The 22,541-nt window shown below is 54.0% G+C and overlaps 1 protein-coding gene across 1 annotated transcript; it reads right to left on the reverse strand.

Moving 5' to 3' along the window:
* Positions 1-15,772: 15,772 nt before the first annotated feature.
* Positions 15,773-21,262, reverse strand: Rdh8 (retinol dehydrogenase 8). Its single transcript, XM_076857702.1, has 6 exons — positions 21,125-21,262; positions 18,058-18,219; positions 17,298-17,477; positions 16,394-16,487; positions 16,067-16,250; positions 15,773-15,985 (listed from the first exon to the last, which is right to left on the reverse strand). Exons 1-6 carry the CDS (start codon positions 21,225-21,227, stop codon positions 15,773-15,775), a joined length of 936 nt encoding a protein of 311 aa, XP_076713817.1. The 5' UTR covers positions 21,228-21,262.
* Positions 21,263-22,541: the final 1,279 nt, after the last annotated feature.

Genomic DNA, 22,541 nt, shown 5'->3' on the forward strand with positions numbered 1-22,541 from the left:
GACAGCACTGCCAGATGCTGCCTCGCAGGCTGGCCCGTGGCGGACGTGCCTGGCCCTCTTCTCACAGGACAGCCCCACTGGGCTCTCCCAGGCCTCTCCAGCTCTGTGGTGAAGTTGTTCACTGTGGGCAAGTCAAGCAGAGGAGAGCGGGGCCGGCTCTGAGGAAGCTGGGACCCGCGGGCCTTGCTGCCCTGCACCTCTTGCCTCTTAGGCAGGACTCTGGCATTTGCTGAGCCCCATATCTCACCCTCCTCTCCTCCTTGAAGCCTCATACTGAGCCCATGCGGTGAGTTCCAATGAGAAAGCTGAGCTTCAGAGAGGTGAATTCACTAGCTCAAGGTCATACAGCTCCCAAGTTACAGAGCTGGGACTAGAATCCAAGCTTCTCCAGGCTCAGATCTTGGGGTTCATGCCCTGGCCTCGGGGACGGCAGGTTTTCTAGATATTGCCCGTGGAACTCCCATTTCAGAGGCTAGACATCTCCTAAACTACATTTCCCAGCCTCCCTTGCTGCTAGGATCCTGGGCGGGATCAGATCCAGTCACAGTTGCCATTGTGTAAGATTTGGAATGTAGGGGAGAAACACAAACCATTTTTTTTTTCTTTTCTGCAGCAGTGGTGGCTAATGAGGGGCTGGGGGCGGGGGGTCCTGCCAGTTGTGTGTTTGCAATGGTCACGATTCCGTGTTTCATCTTCTACCCACCGGCCGCAGTGTCCCCAGCCTTCACCAAGTACCAGGACTGCAGTAGGGTGATCCTGAGACCAGCAAGCCCCCTTCCAACTCCACCGCTCCATCCCTTCTATGAGTCTGCACGCATCACGTTCCCAGCGAAGTCCCTCCCTGCGTGGAACAGCTAAGCGCGGCAGGTTTCTATTCCCAGCCTGGTGGGCACGCGTAGGCTGGAGAGTCAAAGAGGGCCGCCTCCCGCCTTCACGCCCACCTGCATTCCTCTGGGTCTCCAGTCTCTTCAGGGAACGACGGCGGCGGCTGGGAGTGGGACTCTGGGGACAGTGAGAGCCTGGGGGTCAGAGGGTCAAATGAGAGGATAACGGTCAAGACCTCGATTCAACGTTTTTTTTTTTTTTTTTTTTAATTCGGCGAGGCAAATTTCCCCTCCGCAGAGGGGCATGCTGCAGATCCGGGTCTGGCAATCCAGCCCCGGGCGCCTGCTTTTATCCCCGACATGGCTCCGCCCCCGGCTCTGATAGGAGGATCTCCGGGGCACGATCTACGCGATTGGCTAATTTTTAAATTGGGGCGGGTCAAGGGAAGGACTGTAGTTAAAATGGCTAAAATTGGATTATAGGACCCGATTAAGGCTGAAGAGCGTATTCTGAATGGATCACAGGACCCCGAGTTCTCACCCCACTCATTTCCTTTTTATACCCTTTGGTCTTATGAATGATCAGCGTTCTTGATGGTATTTACCAGGTGCCTTCTGGACACCAGGGCCTTATGGACATTACATTCATCCCTCCTACATTCCTCCTAAGAGCTAGGTATCTTCAGCAGGTCTCTCAACCTCTCTGGGAATTAATTTCTCCAGCAGTGTAAAATGGCCATGATCATAGTTCTGACAACGAGAGCATACCTATAAAAATACTCAGTGGGGGCTGGGGCTATGACTCAGTTGGTAGAGTGCTTGCCTCACATGCGCCAGGCTCTGGGTTCAATCCCCACCACCACCACACACAAAAATACTCAATGGGCTGGGGGTCTAGCCCAGTGGTTGAGCTCTTGACTAGCATGTTCCAGGTCCTGGGTTCAATCCCCAGCACCACATAGAAAAAGGTACTCAACACAGAGTCCGGCACATAATAAACTGCTATTGATCCATCTGTTTAGAACCAGAGAAGACACTCCTAGTGGTCACATATATCCATTCCTCCCCACTCATCTGTGGCAACTAAGCCTCCATTTTTTATATATCTCTCAGAATACAGTCTACATTTCTCAGTTCCCCTGACCATTAGGTGGGGGTCTTTTGATTGAGTTCTGGCCAACAAGATCTGAGAGAAGTGTCCTCTCTGCCCCTGTTCCTTTCATCCTGCTGTCAGACATGAAGTAATGAATGGGAAGGTGCCATTTTGGACTAGGGCAGAGCAGGAAGCCAGAAGACTCTGGGGTCCAGGATGACTTCTAAATTGTTCACCAAGTGAGAAATACACTTGTGCCTTGTTCAAGCTAATGCCAATTAATGTCTCATACATGTGGCCAAATCTATAACTTTTTTTTTTTTTTTACTAAATATTTATTTTTTAGTTCTCGGCGGACACAACATCTTTGCTGGTATGTGGTGCTGAGGATCGAACCTGGGCCGCCCACATGCCAGGTGAGCGCGCTACCGCTTAAGCCACATCCCCAGCCCCACTTTTTTTTTTTTTTTTGAGACAAAGACTTGTAAAGTTGCCCAGGCAGGCCTCAAACTCAAGATCCTCTTGCCTCAGCCTCCCTAGTAGCTGGGATCACAGGTGTGTGCCACTATGCCCACTCAAACCTACATCTTAATAACACACAGTGACTGACTTCTGTAAGTTTCCTTGAGTATCCTTTATCTGAAATGCTTTGGATCAGAAATGTTTCAGATTTCAGAATTATTCAAGATTTCGGACTATTTGCATATATGTTACCTGTTGAACAGCCCTAATCTGAAAACCTAAACTCAAAATGCTCCAAAACCTGACCATTTTTGAGCATTATGTTGGTGTTCAAGAATTTTCAGATTTCAGATCATTTCAGAGTTTGGATTTCTGGACTCGGGCGGTTCCACCTGTGTCCCTACCTTATGGACCAAGAAATTGAGACTCAGAGAGAACATACGACCGGCCCACGGTAAATGGCCGGGTCTGGCTGGTGGTAGGCAAGGCTGGGGGTGCACTTGTCTCTCCTGCACGAGGCCCTCCTGGGTCTGCTCCCCAGCACTGCCGTGGACTGTGATTCATGTCCATGTGGCACCAAATGACAGTTGGCAGCCCTGCCCCTTCCAGACCTCCCCTTGCCCACGCCACGCCAGTGCCTGAGCTTGCCGGGGTGTACATCCCTGTGCTGACCTTCCGGTCTAGCCCAGCGCCCTCGAACACGGCAAACTTGTCCCTTCCGCTGCCCGCTGTGCAGCTGGGGTCATGCTCCTCCACGGTGTCCCAGACCTGGGGGTCGGAGAGGAGCCTGGATCGCTGCAGGTTCAAATGATTTCCACACCTTCTCCCATTTATTACCCTCTTACCCCTTCCACTTGCGACTCGGAGCTCGGCTTCCTCAGAGCCGCCCCCCTGGCCCCCCACCTCGACAGCTGCCCACTCATAAGCCCAAGAGGCCGGAGCTCCTGCTGGAATCTGCAGGCCACGCCGTGGCCCGAAGCCCACGTGGTCTCACCTTCCTCTGGGTGAGCCTGTGTTTGCTGTTCAAAACATAGACCGCCTTGTCCACGGCCACCAGCCCCACTGTGGCCTCTGCATCACCTGTCACCTTCTGGGCTCCAAAGTCTGGTGGAAAAGAAAAAGAGACGTTTCGAGCGCCCCCTTCAGGTGTGGCTCCTGGCTGGTCCCGAGGAGCACCCGGGAGCCCCGCAGGCCAACCCCAACCCGTGCACTTCTCTGCTGCTGTCCTCTGTTGTGGAGGTCTTCAGGACACACACACACACACACACACACACACACACACACTCCCCTCCTTCCAGCCTGCCCCCTAGAGACCCCTTCTGGAACTCTGGGATGGTGATGTGCGACTATAAGGAGTCTGGCTCACCGTCCCCCTGCATCTGTCAATCACGTCAATCCACATGGAATCGGCCATGAGCTCGGGGTCCTGGTGTACCTCCCTGGGCAGTAAGTGAAAGGCCACGATGCGGAAGGAGGGCAGCATCTCTGGAGTCACATTAATGATGGTTGCCGTGTAGTCGCTCCCTGGGCTCCTTAACTGACGTTTGGCACTCACGATCCGACCCTTACTCAGGACCTTGGAGACAAGGGACACCAAGCATGAGAAGCGAGGGACCACCCTTTCCTGAGGCTCCCACTCCAGTCCCTTTGCTTCAGCCTCTTGGTCTGAGCCCTCCGCCCCGACCCCAGATTGTCCCCTCCCTTACCCCTTTGTGCCTAGTCTCCCCGGCCCAGCAAACCAGGGCTGTCCCAGGAAAGCACTCTTCATCTCCGGACCCTGGCCCAGACCCTCACCAGAATGGTCCCGTGGGTGATTCTGTCCTTGGCGCTGGAGTCCTGGAGTTTCGTGTAGAGGCTCAGATGGAGGCTACTACCAACCTCGGTGCCCGCTGTCTTGACTTCAACGTGCAGAAAGTTTCCCGACCCCTCCTGAGTCAAGTGCGGCCATGCGGTCATCTCGGCGGAGGCCTTTGGCCAGAGGGAGTCACCAGTTTCCACCTGGGACAGCAAAGCCATGGGTGAGCCGGCCCTTCCCGCTCCCCTGCCCCGCCCCGCCCTTCTTCCCCTCCTGGTGGATACCAAGATGTGCAGCTGCTCCGCCTTGGCTCCTGTGTTGATGGGCAGAGTGGCCACCCCGTCATCCAGGGAGTACACTTTGTGATTTTGGCAGCTGATGAGGATTGCAGAGGCCGGAGACCCGTCAGGATTTGAGACCAGGACCTGGGGTGGAGTTTGGCATGAGTGAAGCGTAGGCCTGAGGGCGGCCTGGACTGAGGGGTCCAAACTGAGGGTCCCATGGGAGGGGACTGCTTGGAGGGGGGCCCTGAGCAACCTGGGCCACCGTTCACTCTTATTGGGGTCTTTGTGAATGGTGGTCCCAGGGTGTGGTGATGGGCCACTGTCTGTGGCCTCTGGATGCTGTGTGCTGGTTGGGCGTGGGAGGGCTGGCCGGGGAGAGGGTAGGGGACGTCCGAGTGGGTCTGGCTTTCCTAATGCCCACCTCAAAGATTTGAATTAAGATTCGGAGGGACCTTGGGATTAATGGGATCAACTCGGATTTTAGGTGAGCTGGGCACAGAGGGGTTTTATCTCTGGGGGAGTCTGTTTTGGGGAAGGGAGGCCTAGACCCTGGGCAGGGGGAGCCCGGACCCTGACCCTAAAGTGGAAGGGCATCCCCGGCTTGAAGTGCTGTGGCGTCCTGGTGAACTTGATGTCGTAGGGGGTCTGGTCCATCTTCACCCCTGAGGTCTGTGCCTGGACCATCTCGCCCCCTGTGGAGACAGGGGACCGCGGAGTCTGCCAAAGTGGCTCCGTCTCCGTCCACGCAGGGCCAATGGCGAGGCCGCCCCTCTGGGTGAAGGTGGAGAAAGGGATCACTCAGCCTCCACTCCTCCCGCCCTTCGCTTAGGGCGGGTCCTGAGGCCACGAAGGGCAGGTGTCTGGGCTGGGAAAGACACAGGGCCCCGGGTGAGGGTGGCACCTGAAGAGAACAGGGTGAGGTTGACAAAGATGGAGGCCCCATGAACTCTCCTCCTGGGCCTTCGAACGCGGCCGTCATCTGTCCTTCAGAGACCTGCTCCTAGGGCAGGGGAGAGGAGGGGAGACGGTTTCTTGGGGAGGGAGGGAGGAGGGGGGAGAAGCACCCTGGGGGGGTCAGGGCTCACTCACCTCCACCTTCTGCAGAGAGCTCTGGATGGGGACCCGGCGGGAATCGATCTTCACCCCAAAGATGGCTGGAGCGTGTCCGTTCACGGGCTTCCTGGATACGTACCTGGGGGGCGGAGATCCCGGAGTCACCTGCACAACTTCACGGGGCTGCCGAGCCTGGCCTGGGTGGCCTTGCGGGCCTGGAGCCACTGGGCGATTTTGGGAGGGGCAGAGGCGGCCACACCACCGGGAGGTGGCAGAGGTGCCCATCAGGCTGACGCACTCTCACCAGGTGGGCGGGAGCCGCCATAGGAGGCCGTGCCTGTCCTGCACGCAGAGTGATCAGACAGGACAGACGTGGCCACGCAGCCTCAGGTGGGCAGCCCGGTGGACAGCCTGTGAACCTCAAAAGGTGGCACTTGTCATCTCTGGGAGAAGCGTGCCTCTGCCACCCGGGGGCCGTGGAAGGGGCTCCACCCATTGGTCCCGTGACATCCCTGGCCCTCTGTCGGGTGGGGCTGGGACGCTCACTGGGCCTGGATGTCCACACCGAGAGCCTCGTCGTTGAGGTAGAAGAATGTCCTGTTTGGCGTGAGCTGGACCTCGAAAGGTGGGAGCACTGAGTGGACAGGACAGCGGCACCCTCAGCACCGCACCCGGCCCCAGGCCCCTCCTGCCTTCTCCCTCCTCCATGGCCGGGGACCTTCAAGGGCTGGAACGTGGTCCCACCCACCAGCGGCCAGCTGACTCTGACAGAGAGAGGGCTGGTCACTGTCCCATGGGAGAGCCCTGGTGGCTTGTGCCCCAGGGACTTTGCACACAACAGGACCCCAGTGTCTGAGATCCACCCCCTCCAGTCCACCTTGATGCCCAGTGTGAAGGTTCTGTTCACAGGATCCATCTTGTGGTTCAGAGCAAACACCCGGTACTGAACTAGGAGGGGACAGGAGGATTCTGAGCATTAGATAGAGGACAGGAGAGAGAGGCTTGCTGCAGGGTTGTCCTTAGGACTGTGGATCCAGATGAGGCCTTGGGGGGTGGAGGAGATTTTAGGGATGGGAACACAGCAGACATTGAGGGACTTTGGGGCTAAGAGTTAGTACCTGCCCCAGGCCACGTGCCCAGGGGCCTACCCATTTGCTCAGGGGTGTAGACAGGCTTGTCTGTCTGGATGAAGATGTAGCCGGCATGCGGAGCCACCAACACCATCTTCTCCATGAACGAGGGGTCTGAGGTGGCTGCCCAATTTGCCCGGATGATGACATATTGCTGTCCCAGTTTGGGGGGTATACCAGTCTCTCAGGAATCTGGAGAGAGAGGCGCACATTCCTCTGGTTCTCCTGAGGGCAAAACTTTGGGCCCAATCTTGGGTGAGGGAATTGAGTGGGAGCCCTCTTGCTCTTTTGGGAAAGGTCACCAAGCACAGCTGTGCAGGTTGCCCACTGCACAAGGGCACCCAGTCAAGACAGGAATGAAATCCAGTCCACATTCCCAAACTGCCAGCAGAGGGGGCCGTTTACGACTTATACGGAAGTATCAGATGGGCATAGGGGTCCTTCCTGGAGCTCAGGCTTAGGGGAGCCTACATTTCTAAATGGACAGGGTATGAAAGAATCAGTAAGTCTATCCAAACCCTGCCATGGCTTGTCAGTGTCCCTGAGGGTCGTCCCCTGAGGTCTGCTTCTCTCTACCCATACTGCTGACCCAGAGCTCCTTTGGGGCTGCCCAAACTGGCTGTTACCCACCGTCACAGGTGTCTGGACCATGAAGTCATTTGCCGGTGGCAGAATGAGCTGACTCGTGGCCACCAACATCTGCCTCAAGGGGAAGTCCCACACGGTGACGTTCACTTCCGGGGACCTCTTGAGGGGCTCCGTGGAGGCCGAGTGGGCCTGGACGTGGATGTTCTCAGGGGTCCCCACCCATAGCACACGGGGCGTCACAAGGATGTACCTGCCAGGTGACAAACAGGGTCTCGAAGGGACTGAGACAGGATCACAGCCAGGGGTGGCACTGACGTCAGGAGTGCGGGAGGCCATGTGGGTCCCCTGAGTTCCTGGACTCACAGTGGCTCCGTGTGGGTGGGGGGCTCGCGGTGAGGATCAGGAGGAAGCCCAGGGACCAGGGCACAGCCATGGCGGGCCAGAGGGTGTGGGGGACCGCGGGCTGCAGAGGTCTGTCCTCTGGGCTGCCTCGGCCCTGGTCTGTTGGCCTTGGCCTGTTTGGGCTGAGTTAATATCGGGTTTGGGGGGGGGGTTCCCTGAGCCCAGTGGGCCGGGTGGGGCTGCTCCTCCAGGTCAGGCCAGGGACAGTTGTCCTGAGACTGTCCCAGCTCCTGCCTTGGGGTCAGAGTGGCAGGAGGCTGCTGCTGCCATGAGCCACGGGCCTCATCCTGGGGGCCTCCCCTCCCCCAGCAAGGAGTCACGCAATCCCCCCACCCCCCTACTCCCCCACCCCTCACACTGAACTCAGGGCTTGGCTGGGAGCTCCTCCCTCCCCTGGACCCGGATGACTTCTGTGCTTGTGCAATTGGTGACCGTCTCTGGGACAGCTGGTCAAATAGGGGCAGAGCAGCCATTTCACTCCCATTTCGCAGCCCCAGGCATGAGCACACCAGATGGCATTTTGCCGTCTGGCCCGGCACCCACCACCGTGGAGCCTTCCGAGAAATCCACGGATCAAAATCCGCTTGCGGGGCTTCAAGTCTCTCTGCACCCAGAACACAGCAGGAGCCGCTGCCTGCGCCGGGCACATGGTGACCATTGTCCATTGTTCCTAAGTCACGCCAGTCTCCTTTTCCAGAAAGCAAATTATACATAATAAAACCAGGGAAGAAAACACATCATGCTGGAAGCATTCCTGGAAGAAGGCTTTCTCTGTCCCCAAATAATTCTTGCTGACAGTTCTAATGAGCCTGTTCAAGGACTCAGCCCTGTCTGCCGGTGTCGGCCTCTTAGAGTCAGGCAGGGCTGCAGACAGTCCTCCGGCCTGACCCTGCCAGCTCCCAGAGTCCTGCCTTTGGAGGGTCTCCGATTCCCCCGAACAATGATAACGTACATTTATCCAACAACATTCATTAAACATTTACGAGCTGGTCCTACTTAACATGCAGGGTGCACAACTGCCATGCCACAGAAAGTCCTGCCCGCGCACAGTGGACCCTGACTGCGAGCCCGCCAGAGACCTAGGGTGGATTTGCTCCTTCAACCTTGTAGCTTTCCATGAATCAGGGCTCCATGGGCACCCACTTTCCTGTCTTTGTTAGAGGGCTGGAAACCCAGGGTGCGAGAAGCCAGGAGGGCAGGTAAAACGTCGCCTTTGACTCCTCGAAGCACCTACTGTGAGCAGGCGCTGCTCTGTGCACAGGGGCGTCTTGCAGCCACGCCCGTGGGAACCAGCAGCCACCCACTGGACAGACAGGGGAGCCCCGTGTCAGGCGGGGGAGCAGCAAGCAAAGACTCCCCAGTGCCACAAAGAAAGAAAGAATCAACAGAATCAAATTAAGACCTGGCTGGGGGGGGGCGGGGACAGTTCACTCACATTGAAGGCTCTAGGTTGCTGGTGTCCACTTGCAGTGCCGGGCTCTCAGGGAACCCTCACCAGCTCTGTTCAGCTCTTCCTCTCCTGGGGGTGGGCTCCCTGGGTATCTTTGTCCCTTATCAGGTGCACCCTTTATTGGAGGGGCCAGGACAGGGGATGACCCAAAGGTCAGGGTGCCAGGGACTCAGCACTTCCATCTCCAGTTTGGGGTCCCGGTACCAAAGTCTCTGTGGCTTGGAGGCTTGGTCAGGAGGTGAGGAGCAGCGTCCCCCCCCCTCCCGTCTGGACAGGTAGGAAGCACCTGAGCCTCTCTGCGCAGGCTCAGACCTGGCTCCGCTGAGGTTTTGCTTTGACTCTGGGCTGGCCAGGAAGGGAGGTCCTAGTGCGCACAGGAGAGGAGGGGGACACGTTGAAAACAAAGAGGAGGATCCATGGGGAGAGCAGAGCGACCCCTCCCACGTCTGTCCCTGAGCCCAACCTCAGGCCCCCAACAGAGCTGTTCAGGATCGTGTACTGGACACATTCGTGCGCAGCCTTATTGGAGGTGTCGGGGACACAGCAGCGAACAGGACGGGGATATCTGACCTTGAGGAGTGGCTATTTTTGCCATAGACGTGTTCACTGACCCCTTTTAATCCTCTCCTCAGTCTCATGAGTTAAGGATCACCAGGGACCCATTTTGCAGATGAGAAAAACGGAGGCACTGAAAAGGTGAAGGTTCCTGCCCCCCCCCCCAACTGTGCACCTAAGGAGCCCAGGAACAGAGAGGTTGAGCGTCTTCTCCGGGTCATACAGCGAGTGGAGCGATGGAGCTGAGCTCCTGAGCGCGGCTTGCGCGGGGAGTTCCAGGGGGTCCGGAGAGCGGCTGAGCATGGCACCCAGGTTGGTCACTTCAGGGGCACGTGCCGTTGGCTTCTCGCACTTCGCCACGAGAGGGCGCCAGCGAGCGTCCGCCGGCCCCGGGCTGCGCGCGGCCCCTCCCGCAGGAATGCGGGCGGCGAGGGCGGGCGGGGAGGGCGGGCGGCGGGCGCGGGGCCGAGCAGCTGCGGCCGAGTCAGCCGCCCGCCCCTCCCTGGGACCCGGGTGGCTCCGCGGGGGCGCGGGCGGGGAGCGGCCGTGCAGGGCTGGGTCCTCGCCGGAGGCTCTACCCCCCCAGGGCCGAGAGCCCAGGGCTTCCCAGGAAAGGCTGGGTGGACCCCGGCTGGTGCTTATTAATCACCTACTGTGTTCCTGCCCTCCCCGAGACCACTCAGACAGGGACCGAGCTCGCTGGGCCTGGTCCAGGTGGCCGGGTCAGGGCTCCCCAGCGCCCAGGGCCCTCCCCGAGGTGCCCCGTGGGTCACGCCCTGCCCCAGCCCGGGGCCCCTGGCCATCCCTTGGGCTCCCTGGGCTTCTGAGCGCCCGTTTGTTTCCCCCCAAATTCCAGAATCTGGCCTACTTCCTGGTCCCTAGGGACACCTCTTGCCTCTCCTCCCGGTCCCCAGAGGTCTCTGCTGGCGGTGAGAATTTTCCAGAGAAGCCTTTTTCTAAGAGGGGGGAATAATTCAGCTAATAATTTGGGGCTGAGCCTGGGGTTGGAGCTCCTGGGTCGGGAAGAGCTGACCGTCCCTGACTCAGAAGGCCGAGGCTCTGCCGGCCCAGCTGGCCTCAGACCCAAGGGAAGTGGCAGGTATTTCGGTTGAGGCTCAGTAGCTATGTGGGGAGGCTGAGGCAGGAGGACCACTTGAACCCAGAAGTTTGGGGCCAAGCCTCGGCAACACAGAGAGACCGAACAAACAAAATAAAATCAACAACAACAACAAGAAGGAAGAAAGCCAGTTAAGATTAATCAGTTGTGCTGGCGCGGTGGTGCCCCCCCTGTGATCCCAGCAGCTGGGGAGGCTGAGGCAGGAGGATCCCGAGTTCAAAGCCAGTCTCAGCAAAAGAGAGGCTCTAAGCAACTCAGTGAGACCCTGTCGCTAAATAAAATACAAAATAGGGCAGGGGATGTGGCTCAGAGGTTGAGTGCCCCCGAGTTCAATCCCTGGTATCAAAGAAGAAAAAAAAAAGGAAGAAAAAAGAAAAAAAAAAGATGAATCAGGTGAGGGTGAGGGGAGGGAAATAGGAAAATGGAATGTGGTTCTGTCTCAGAGGGAGGGGACAGTCTGTGGAAAGACCTGGAAGTAAGCACTGAGCACTGAGCCACATCCCCAGCCCCTTTTATTTTTTATTTAGAGAAAGGGTCTCTCGAAGTTGCTTAGGACCTTGCTAAGTTCTGAGGCCAGCTTTGAACTGAAGATCCTCCTGCCTCGGACTCCCGAATTGTTGGGATTGTGTTTGCCACGGAACCGGTGGAATTTTAGTCTCTTTTTGGCACATTCATTGAACCACTCACTCGTTGATCAGACGTTTGTTGTGAGCCTGCCCTGTGCCACTTCCTGCATTAGGTGTTGGTCCTGTGGCTGTGGGCATATAGACCACAATCCCCTCCCCGTGGAGCTGACATTCTAGTGGGTGGGGATAAGAAGCATCTAACTATAGTCTATGTGGGATGATGGGAAACAAAGCAGCTTAAAGAGATAGACTGACAGGGTGCTTTCCTGTGTGACCAGGGAGGGCCTCTCTGAGGAGGTGGCTTTTGAGCATTTGAAGGAGGAGAAGAAAGGGGCCACGTGGAGAAAGGGAACAGCAAGTGCAAAGGACCTGCGGTTGGAGTGTGCACGGGCTGTTTAAGAAATAGCAAGCTTAGCAGAGTTGCTGGAGGGACTGGGAGGAGGAAATAACCTGAGGCAAATGTTCCCTGATCAGATCACGTTCTTGTGGATTTTAATCTAAATAAGACAAGAAGCCACTGGAAAATTATGAAAACAGGATTGATATTATATTTTTATTTTAACAGAATTAGTCTGTAATATTTCCTTTCTTAGTATGACTTGAAATCCAAAAAGAAAAAAAAGATGAATTATTGCAAAAAAAAATAATAAGGCCAATTCACAGAAAAGCTAAAAGAAAAAAAACTGGAAAAAGGTTTGAGCTTTATATCACAGACTTCCTAATATCCTCTCTGTATAAAGAGTTTCTAGAAATTAACAATAAAGGTACCAAAAATCCAATTAAAGACAAATTTGGCAAAGATGTGAGCAGAATGTCTGCAACAAATGAAACACAGAAGTTTCTCCAACATATGAAAAGACAGTAAGCCCTACTCATAACAGGAGAAGTGCACATCAAAACCACACTGACACGCCAAGTTTTATGCAGTAGATTTGCATAGGTTCAGAAGACTGATGTCAGGCTGTAGGAGAGCAAGCAAGCTTCACATGGACTTGGCCTTCCAGGGTGGAGGTGAGTCACTATAACAATCATGAATGCATAGAGTCTTTGGCCAAGTAATCCCATGACGGAAACATTTACACATGTGTGAAGTGAGGGATGCACATGAAGTTCTTCATCAGCCATTTATAAAACAGGAAGCAAAAAACTCCAAAAGCCAAAATCAAAAAGAAAAACATGGAAAGAGCCCAAAGGTACATCAGTTGCGTAAATTACTTTTTATCTACAGCATGGAATATGTTGCAGATTGACAAAAGATTGAGGATGCCTTTTTGGGCTGGTATAGAAAGCCCTCCTGGGTACATTATTCATGAGGAGGACTAAAGTTCAGAATCATGGGTATCAGATGCTGCTGTTAGTGAAAGTTAAAAAAAAGCATATACTATTTTTTCATTGAAATACTCTGTGGCTATTTTTTCAATTTTATTCAGAAACAGGTTCTTGCTGAGTTGCTGAGGGCCTCACTAAGTTGCTGAGGCTGGCTTTGAACTCTTGATCCTCCTGCCTCAGCCTCCTGAGCCCCTGGGATTACAGGTGTGCGCCACCGCGCCTGGCTAAACGATATTTTTTATATGCTAAGGATGGAACCCAGGATGTTGGGTGTGGGGAGCAGGCAGTCTACCACTGAGCTGCATCCTCAGTCTTCAAGTGATGTTTTTAAAAAGGGTCCTGTGGGCTGCTGTGTGGGGAATGGATTAAAGGAGGGCAGATGCAGAAAGCAGGAGATGAGATGAGGTGATAAAGTTGTCCCTCAGATGCATGGGGGATTGGTTCCAAGACCCCACAGATATTTAAATCTGCAGATGCTCAAGCCCCTTAAATAAAGGGACAGGGAACTTGTGCACATCTTCCTGGATTCTTTAGATCATCTAGATGACTTATGATACCCAGTGGAGTGTAAGCGCCATACAGAGTTGTTATTCTGCACTGCTTTTTATGTGTTGTTGTTACTCTTTTCTTTCCCATCTTCTGTTCCCCAGATGCAGATCCCTTGGACATGGAGATCCAGCTGTGCTCCAGGTGAGAATGGATGGTGGCTTCCCGGGTGGGGGATGCTGCAAAGTGAAGGAGGCTGGTGGGGGAAGCCCAGGGGTGCTGGGGTACAGCTCAGCCTGGGTTCAGTCCCCAGCAGAGGGCGAGGGAGAGGGGGAGGGAGAGAGGACCTGAGCTGCAAGGTATGTGAGAGAGGAACTTGAGATGATTTTTTTTGGCCCGAGCAACCAGAAGGATGAACTAACTTATCTCTGCTGAGATTGGGGAGGCCGGGGGAGGGGTGCGTGCATGTGGCAGTCCAGAACCCGGAACTGGCCTGCCTTGAGCATCTTCTGAGCGGTTGCCAACCTCCCCTGGTCGGCAGTAGCATCAGGCTAGAATTCAGGAACAGCTTTTTGTCTCCTCGCTGTGTTTGTTTACGTAGTTACCACCCAGAGCTGCAAGGAGTCTTCCTTTGCAACAGAAGTTGACTCAGGGTGATTTAAGCAACAGAGGAATTTATGGGGTGGGTTCTGGGGGCTCATGGCACCACCAGCCTTGGGAAATAGATGAGAAATGGACAGGGAAGCAGGACAGCTGTGAGGACTCAGCCTACATGACCCCACCCCCAGCAGGGACTAAGACGTTCTGCCACCCTCTGATCGCCAGCAAATGCCTCCCATTGGCAGAACCCAACAGAACTGGAAGCCAAAGCACAGGGAAATTTGTGGATACAATTCAAGCGGGGAGCTCCTGGGATAATCAGAAGACCTCCCTCCATCACAGGGATACCTATAATTTTTTTTAAAGTTGATTGAATTTCCATTAAACTACAATTCACTGTTCATTTTCACCACACAATCTGCCATTTTAAAGCACCCAATTCAGTGTGTCTTAGTGTGTCCACAAGGTTGTACAACCATCCCCACCATCTCATTTCCTGTAGAATCAGACCTCTATATCCATATCAATCAAATGCAGAGTGGAGATTGTTTTAGAAATTACATTTGTGCTGAACATACATGGACTCTTTTCCTGTCATTATCCCCTAAACAATGCATTATAACAACCATTCCCATGGTTTTTATGGTGTATTATTGATTTGTAAGTCATTGAGGAGTGACAGTAGAGGTGACTAAGTTCAGAGGCTTTCTGCAAACACCACAGCACTTTACATGAGGGACTTGAGCCTCTTGGACTTTGGTGTCTGCTGGGGGGTTCTGGAACCGCTCCCGCCAGGAGGCTGAGGGCTGCCTGAATTCCAACAGTGCTTCAGAAGTCCCGAGTGGAGGAGGGGAAAGGAGCTGACTTCACCAACCCAACAACAAAACTGAGCAAAAGTAACTCCTGATGTTTGCAGAGACCTCTCCCTAAGGCCTGGGACTCAGTTTCCTTTTTCCTAGAAGAGACCCCTGACAACCAGCCACAGTGAACCTGACACAGACTTGGGAATCAGACAGCTCATTGTGGTCCACCCTTCCGCTGCCCACAAGCGGGGTTTCTCGCCTGTGAACTGGGCAAGGTTGAGTGAGTCCATCTCATGGCCACAGGGTGGACAAAATGAGTAATGAAACACTTCCCTGGGAGGCCGACACTCAGACACCAAGCCCAGTAGACACTTCAAGAGACAGGAATCAAAGAAGGGGACTTTTGCTGTCACTTCAGTGTTGCTATTGCCACCTCTGGGGTATAGAAAATGTCCAGGGGGCACCTATTTATGGAGCAGCAACTGAGCCAGAAACCCAAAATCCATTTGCCTCCAAAGTCTCTTGGAGAGAGAAACTTGGGGACACCATCTTGGGGGCTCCCAGGGAACCCTATTGGCTTTTTAATTTATTAAAATTTAAAACATTTAGTTTTATTAAATATTAATTACAGCTTGTGGTTTTATACATTTAATGGAAAAAATATAAGTACATGGCTGGGTGCACACAAACACATTTTGCTAATGGGGAATGTGGGCAGGACATTCCCTGGTTCCCTCAGCTCTGGGTGTGTGTGTGTGTGTGTGTGGGTGGGTGTGTGTGTGACCGTGTGTGTGTGTGTGTGTGTGTGTGTGTGTGTGAGAGAGTGTGGAGGGGGAGGTTCTGGTCATCCCTGTATGCCCAGGTCCAGGATCATGAAGTCATAAGACTGAATGAAGCACAGTCTATCTTGTCCTTCAAGGTCATGACAATACCCCTCCTCCAGGAAGGCGACCCTCGGGTCCCAGGATCTCTCCTCTGCCCCAGCCCTGACTAGGGAGGGCTCTGGGTCCGGAGACGGGAGGCCTTTTCTGGAATTTCAGCAATGCCCAGACCTAGAGCCATGGAAGCAGTTTGCAGAAGGAATTTATGAAGGAGATGAACGAAGGAACCGAGTGTGAGCGGCCCTGGGTCTGGGGTGCGGCCGTGCGCCGGGAGCGCGGGCAGGTCTCTGCTCATCAGGGCTCCACCCGGGCCGGGAGGCAGCCGCAGGCCAGGCAGCGGAGGCTGAGGTGCAGCAGGCGCGGCCAGCGGAAGAGGAGGCTGTGGGCGGTTCTCACGTACAGGCTGCCCGAGGGGTCCACGGCCTTGAGCGACGCCAGCGTCAGGTAGCGGAGGTTGGTTTGCTTGCGCAGCGGGGGCCGCGTGGAGCTGATGACCTTGGCAATGGCCTGCGAGATGGACCCCTGAGCTCCGGGCCCAGGGGGCTCCCCACGCCCCTGCGTCCCTGACCGGCTGTCCTGGCCACTCACCTGGGCCACGTCCTTTGGGTTCTGTCCCACTGAGCGGAAGAGCTCCCTGGAGGCCGGGAGGTAGAAGTCCCTGAAGTAGCTCAGGGTTTCGGGGTCGGTGCCTGGAAACTCGGCCGTGGCGACCTGAGCCATGAGCTTCCCCTCGAAGTCAGTGACCACAGGGCCCGGCTCCACCAGGGAGATGCTGGGCACAGGAGCAGGGCTAGTGGGCCCGGTCCCCCCACCCTCTCCTCAGTCCTGCTCCCCTCCCTGCCAGGCGTACCCCCCTGCCCTTCCCTGTCCTCTGCCCACCCCCCTCCCCCCCAGCTGTCCCAGTGCCCAGCTCACAAGATGTTGAACTGGAGCAGCTGGATGGCCAGACTCTCGAAGAACCCCTCCACGGCGAACTTGGAGGCTGAATAGACTTCGTTGAATATGACACCTGAGGGGATTGGAGGGGGCTCTCTGGGGATCTGGGCGATGGGTTTTGTGGGTCCCAGAGTAATGGGGTGGTTGGGAGATAGAACAAAGAGGACCTGGGATCAGAACCAGGGGACAACTGGGGGCTGACGTTTTGGGTATATGGCATTGTGTGATGGGGACATGTGGGGCCAGATCAAGGTGTTCCTGGGGTGCCAGGTGCCATCTCTTCCTGGTTCCTCCTTGTCCCTATTTCCTTCTTGGGGCATGTAGGCATGGGGTCCCTAGCACCCACGGGAGCAGGCGCCATTCATTAGGGACCTGGACAGTGCTTCTCCTTGGCAGGGTGTCAAGTAGACTGGACTCCTCAGAGGATGCTGGGGAGGGGACAGGCCCAGCAGTATGAATGACAGGTAGGTGGCCTCCAGAGTAGGCCCATCACAGACATCACCAATCAATGGATGCTCGAGTTTCTGCTGAGCCTGGGGTCCTAAATCCAGGTAACTGTAGGGCCTGGTGGGCTGTGTTTGGCACTGGGGAGTCTCAGGAGAAGGAGTTCTGATGATCTTTTGGAGTTTTGGGAATGGCTGGGAGAGTGCTTTGGAGATGTCCAGAAGTGGAGTGGATTCTAGAATGCGGATGGCTTTGGAGGCCTGTACACCACCTCAGACATGTTAATCTATCCCAGAACCATTTCTTTCTGAGCGGCAGAATCCTTCCCAACACAGCTCTCCCGGCTCATCTGGAATGAGCTAAACCTATTTGCCATCCTTTCAGCCTGGGAAGGGTCAGACACTGGAGGACTACTTAAGGGTTAGGTTCCAGGGCTCACCCTGCAGACCCATGACGCTGCTGACCACCACGATATGGCCCTGTCTCCGCTTCTTCATTCCCGGAAGAACAGCTTTGACCAGACGGATGGCTCCCAAAAAATTGGTGTCAAAGATGTTCTTCATGGTGTCTATGCTGAGCCCCTCCAAGGGCCCCACCAGGCCCACGCCAGCATTGTTCACTAGAGAGAAGTGCTGAGTGTTGCATGAGAGTTCCTCCCACTCTCCTAGTGTCACTGAGGTCACTCTTCAGATCACCCTTTTACCCCCGACTCCAACTCCAAGAAGATGCTTAAGCACAGTCTAGCATTTGTTATGGGGACCTTAGCCCAGGGTGGGAGCAAGGGCCACAAGGAACAGCATGCCTGTAATGCATGAGAAATTCAGCTCTGACCCCAAATTGTTTCAAAACAGCTACACCCACCCTCCTGAGAAGACAGCTCAGGGATTATGAGTTGTTTCTTCATCATTTTTCCTTCCCCAAGTGACTCATCTAAGTAATTTTTCCAACCACATATGGGTTTCTCCATATGTGATAATGTCTATCCCATTAAATCCACTCCACCCCCAGGTCCTAGATTATTTCTAGCATCCCTAATGGACTGACTGAGAGTCCCAGTTCTTGGCCAACTGGTCTACCCCTTTTGTAGAAGATTGGAGCTTGTGGGTAAAGCCAGAGGGCTGGACTCAGACCTTGCCGTGTGGAGAGTTTATAATTAGATCATGGTGGGGTGAATGGCCCTGGGGGCTGCAAAGTCTCACCCAGCACGTCCACTTCCCCTCCTTGGATGCCGCTGAGACACTGGGCCACTGACTCATCATTGCACACATCCAGCTGGGCCACGGTGAGGGTCTTTCCCAGAGCGTCCCCAGCAGCTGCCTCCAGCATCTCCTTCTTTCTCAAGTCCCTCATGGTGGCCACCACTGGGGGCACAGAACAGAGTTGGTACAGGCACCTGGCTCCTTTCCTTGGATGTTTCTGTTGTCTTGCACAAGCAGTTCCAGAGGATGGAGACCTAAAGGCTTGCACACCTATGTTCATTGCAAATGCACACTTGTGTGCACGTGGTAACATGCAGCCACATCCATCCATCCCACGAAAGTTTATTGAGCACATACTACAAACTATGCTTATTCTAGGTACTATTGTGTGAAATAAGAAAAAGTCCTGCCAGGCACAGTGGTGCATGCCTGTAATCCCAGCTACTTGGAAGGCTGAGTCATAGGGATGGCAAGTTCAAGGCCAGCCTGGGCAACTTAGTGAGATCCTTTTTAAAAATAAAAAATAAATAAAAAGGGCTGGGGTGTAGTTTAGTATTGGAGCACTCCAGGGTTCAATCCCCAGCAGCCCCTCCCTGCCAAAAGATAAAGTACCTTCCTTTGTGAAATTTATAATCTAATGAGTAAGACAATAAAAACATAAAAACAAACAAGATTGCCATGAGAAAAATTTCACACACACCTACAGCCAACATACGTGCTTTGAACACTCAAGTAGGAATAACCACATTTGCAGCATTGACATAGGAAGTTCCAGTTTACTGAGCATTTATTGTGTGCTAGGCATTGTGCTGAGCATTATCTTTAACTTGCAAGGACCCTACTAATTATTGCACTAACTTGTTTCCCCCAAAATGTCTGCACAAAATCTTCCTTTGCACAAACTCTTCTCAAATCTTGCCACTCCTCCATCAAGACATGAAATCATGTGTCCCAGTGGTAGAGTGTGTTTAGCACAGGCAAGTCCCTGGGGTTGAGCCCCAGCATTACACACACATGCATGCAGATATGCAGGCATGTGATCTTGAATCAAATTCCCTCCCTCTCCCCTTGAACCACCCACCCTCAGCACTGGGGATGGAACCCAGGGCCATTTGCATTCTACCACTGAGCTCCCCACCTTCCTGTTGAATTGCATGACCAGGTGGAAACCAATGGAAGTGACACAGTGTGGTTTCTGAAGTCCAAAAAGATCTTGCAGTTTCTGCATCACTTGCTGTAACACTCTCCTTGCAGCCCTTGCCCATCATGGAGCAGCCCAGTTATCCTGAGGCCACCATGCCATGAGGAAGCCCAAGCTAGCTGAGGAAGAGAGACTACACGGAGAATTTCTAAGGTTACAGGAAGGGAGTGAGCTGCCTTCCCACCCCCATGTACTCCAGTCCCCACTCTGCCAGCTTTGGCCTTTGACTCTGAGCCTGAACCACCCTCTGAATCCTTCCTGAATTCTTGACCTATGTATGTTTTAATAATTCATGACTGTATGTTTTACAGCATACATTTTGGGGTAATTCATTATTGAGCAATAGTAACTAGAATAGGTAGGTAACTGAGATTTGAACTTGAGTTTGTAGCAAGCCCATGCATACCAGGGATTGAACTCAGGGGCACTCAATAACTGAGCCACAACCCCAGCCCTATTTTGTATTATATTTAGAGACAGGGTCTCACTGAGTTGCTTAGTGCCTCACTTTTGCTGAGGCTGGCTTTGAACTCATGATCCTCTTGCCTCAGCCTCCAGAGCTGCTGGGATACAGGCATGAGCCACCGTGCCTGGTGCTCTTGCATCTCTGAAGCATGGCCTCACCATATATACTACATATACATGTTTGCATGCCCCTCTGTGCATGTACCCACGGTCACACATATGTGCGCCTGGGGGACATTTATTTGTGTATAGTGTTAGTCTGTGGGATTCACAGGTATTATGTAGATGAATGAGCTTACTGGCGTCCTGAATGCAGTACAGTGACAAGTGTGGTCCCAGCTTCTGGCTGCCTGGGTTCATATCCCTGCTCTGCCACTTCCTAGCTGGGTGACCTTGGGCAAGGGCCTTTGGCAGTCTATATCTGTTTCCTCTTTTCTAAAATAAGGCAAAGGATAGTAAGTGGCCTTTTCACAGGGCAGGCGATGTGAAGAGTAAGTGACATATTAGATGCACTTAAATGACACTTGGCACATAATAAGAGTTCAAGAGCATTACCTTTTAGCAGTTTTATAGGCCCGTTGGCCCACCTACAGTTACACAAGTTCCTTTCTGCATGCTGACCTTTGCCTGTCACACTCGAAGCTGTGCCTCTAAGACAGAGGGCAGAGGGCTGGGAGAGGCAGCCCTGCCAGCTGGGGCAGTGCCCTCCCCCCAGCAGCTGAGCTTAAGTAACTGCCCTTTGCCTAATTACACTCAGCCTCTTCCAGGGCAGAGGTTCCTAGGATTGGGGCGCAGTCTGTAGCCATTTACTGCAGACCCGCAGGGAGGCAAGAACCTGGAACTAGAGGGCTCCCTTAAGTCCCCAAGGTCAAGAGCATATAAGAGGCTTATCCTGGAGTAGTAGTAATCTGGGGGCAGGGGGGGCAGAGTCAACAAGGTAATTATCCATGCCCAGGAATGCCCAAAGGAGCCCTTTCGGATAAGCCTTATGGAGCAGCCCTTCATAACACATAAACCCTTGACATCCATGGCACCGGTCACTCGACCCGGTCACACTCTTCCCTTGCTTTGTTTTGCTCTTCAGCACTTGTGATGACCAGACATACTGCAATTTCTTTTTATGTGTTTGTCTGTCTTCCCTGCCCTCCCCCAGGACACCACTACCCAGAGCTGAGATTTTTGTCTCTCGTCCATAGCTGTTTCTAACACCCAGAGCAGAGCTTGGCACACAGTAGATACGCAAGAAATATTTGCTGGATGAGAGGATGGTCCTGCAGGGAGAGGGGCCTTTCAAGCCATGTACAGCTGGAAGGGATGATTTTGCGGAGACAGCGTGGGGGCTGAGGCTCCTAGGAAGCCAGGCCCACCCCGGCTGTCCCCAGGTCCACCCGGGCCCCTTACCCTGGTAACGCTGTTTGGGGTCATGAGCCAGGTGCACAGCAAGCTCCAAGCCAATTCCTGATGAACAGCCTGAAATCAGCACGGTCCTGGGTGAGGAGGCCATGTTGATCCCTCCCTGGACAGGACTCCAGACTGAGATGACACCCCTCCACCCTTGTCTGATCTCTCCATCTAAGCTCCTTTTACCTGATCCCTTGCAGGGCAAAGGGGCCCCAGGAGACCTCCACTGTGGCTTGCACAACCCTGAACAGGTGGCTGGAGAAAATCCTTCGACTCTTCACAGTCCGTTTCCTTTATTTGCCAAAACCTTCTTTCTGGGGGGTTTGGGGGTATTGCTCAGGGGTAAAGCATTAGCTTAGCACTTGTGAGACCCCGGGGGGGGGGTTCCACCTCCAGCACCACAACAAACAAAATGATTCTCCATACCTGCTACACTCATAACTGTTCTTTTAAATTTTTATTTTTATTATTTTTGTAAACTATTCAGGGCCAGGGGGATTTGTAATGGGTGTGAGGGAACAAGCGGGGGTATCCCTTCTCTTATACTATATCTACTCTGGAAGAAGAATCTCTGGTGCAGGGAGAAAGTGAAAGAACATAGGAGTGTGGTTCTGGAAGGGTCCCTTCAGAGAAGAATGCAAGAAGTTAGACTACAAGAAGAACTTCCTAACAAGGCAGGGCAGGACAGGAACTTTGTAAGAGCCTTTTAGTTGGAGAATTCTCAGCTTCCGATGTTCCTGGGAAGGGAGGAGGGTTTGCTTGGGGAGATTTCCTCTCCTTGCCCTATCACAGGGGGCCCATCTCTTTCTCAAGCCAGATGGGGCCCCACCCCCTTCTCTCCAGGGACACAGAGACTCTTTGTCTGAGGAGGCCGAGGCTGAGAGAGAGGCGGTTCCTGCGTCTCCCATGAGGGGGGCATTTCAGGGCCCAGGATACGCCCCTTTGGTTCCTTTCTGGGGAAAGTTCCCTCACACCGCTCAGCCTGCAGGTCTGCACTTGTCTAATTGCACAGAATCCCTCCCTGACCCCAGGGGCCTCTTCAGCTGGGGGGGGGGGTGCAAGCAGGGTGGGGGAGGCTCTCCTTCACCCCGGGAATGGAAGGGATCCACCCCTCTCCCCTGGTGGCAATGTCCTGCTTTGGGTAGGTCAGACTTTCCCATTTGGTGAGGATTTAGGATAGGGCCGGCACCCATTTGGGCACCCGAAGGAGTGGGAGGTGAGGACTAGGCATGGAATCTTTATTCAAGGATTGAAAATTCGGGGAAAAGTGAGCATTTTGTTTTGGAATCCGTGCTGGGAGTTTGGGGTGCTATCAAGACACCCAATTGTGGGATTCGGGTGGAGAGATGAAAGTTTAGGGTAAGTGGAAACCTGATTTGGGGTGAGGTTTGAGAGAGGACAAGGACTTCTTACTGAC

This window comes from Callospermophilus lateralis, chromosome 1 (assembly GCF_048772815.1).
Source record: "Callospermophilus lateralis isolate mCalLat2 chromosome 1, mCalLat2.hap1, whole genome shotgun sequence".
Lineage (NCBI taxonomy): Eukaryota > Metazoa > Chordata > Mammalia > Rodentia > Sciuridae > Callospermophilus > Callospermophilus lateralis.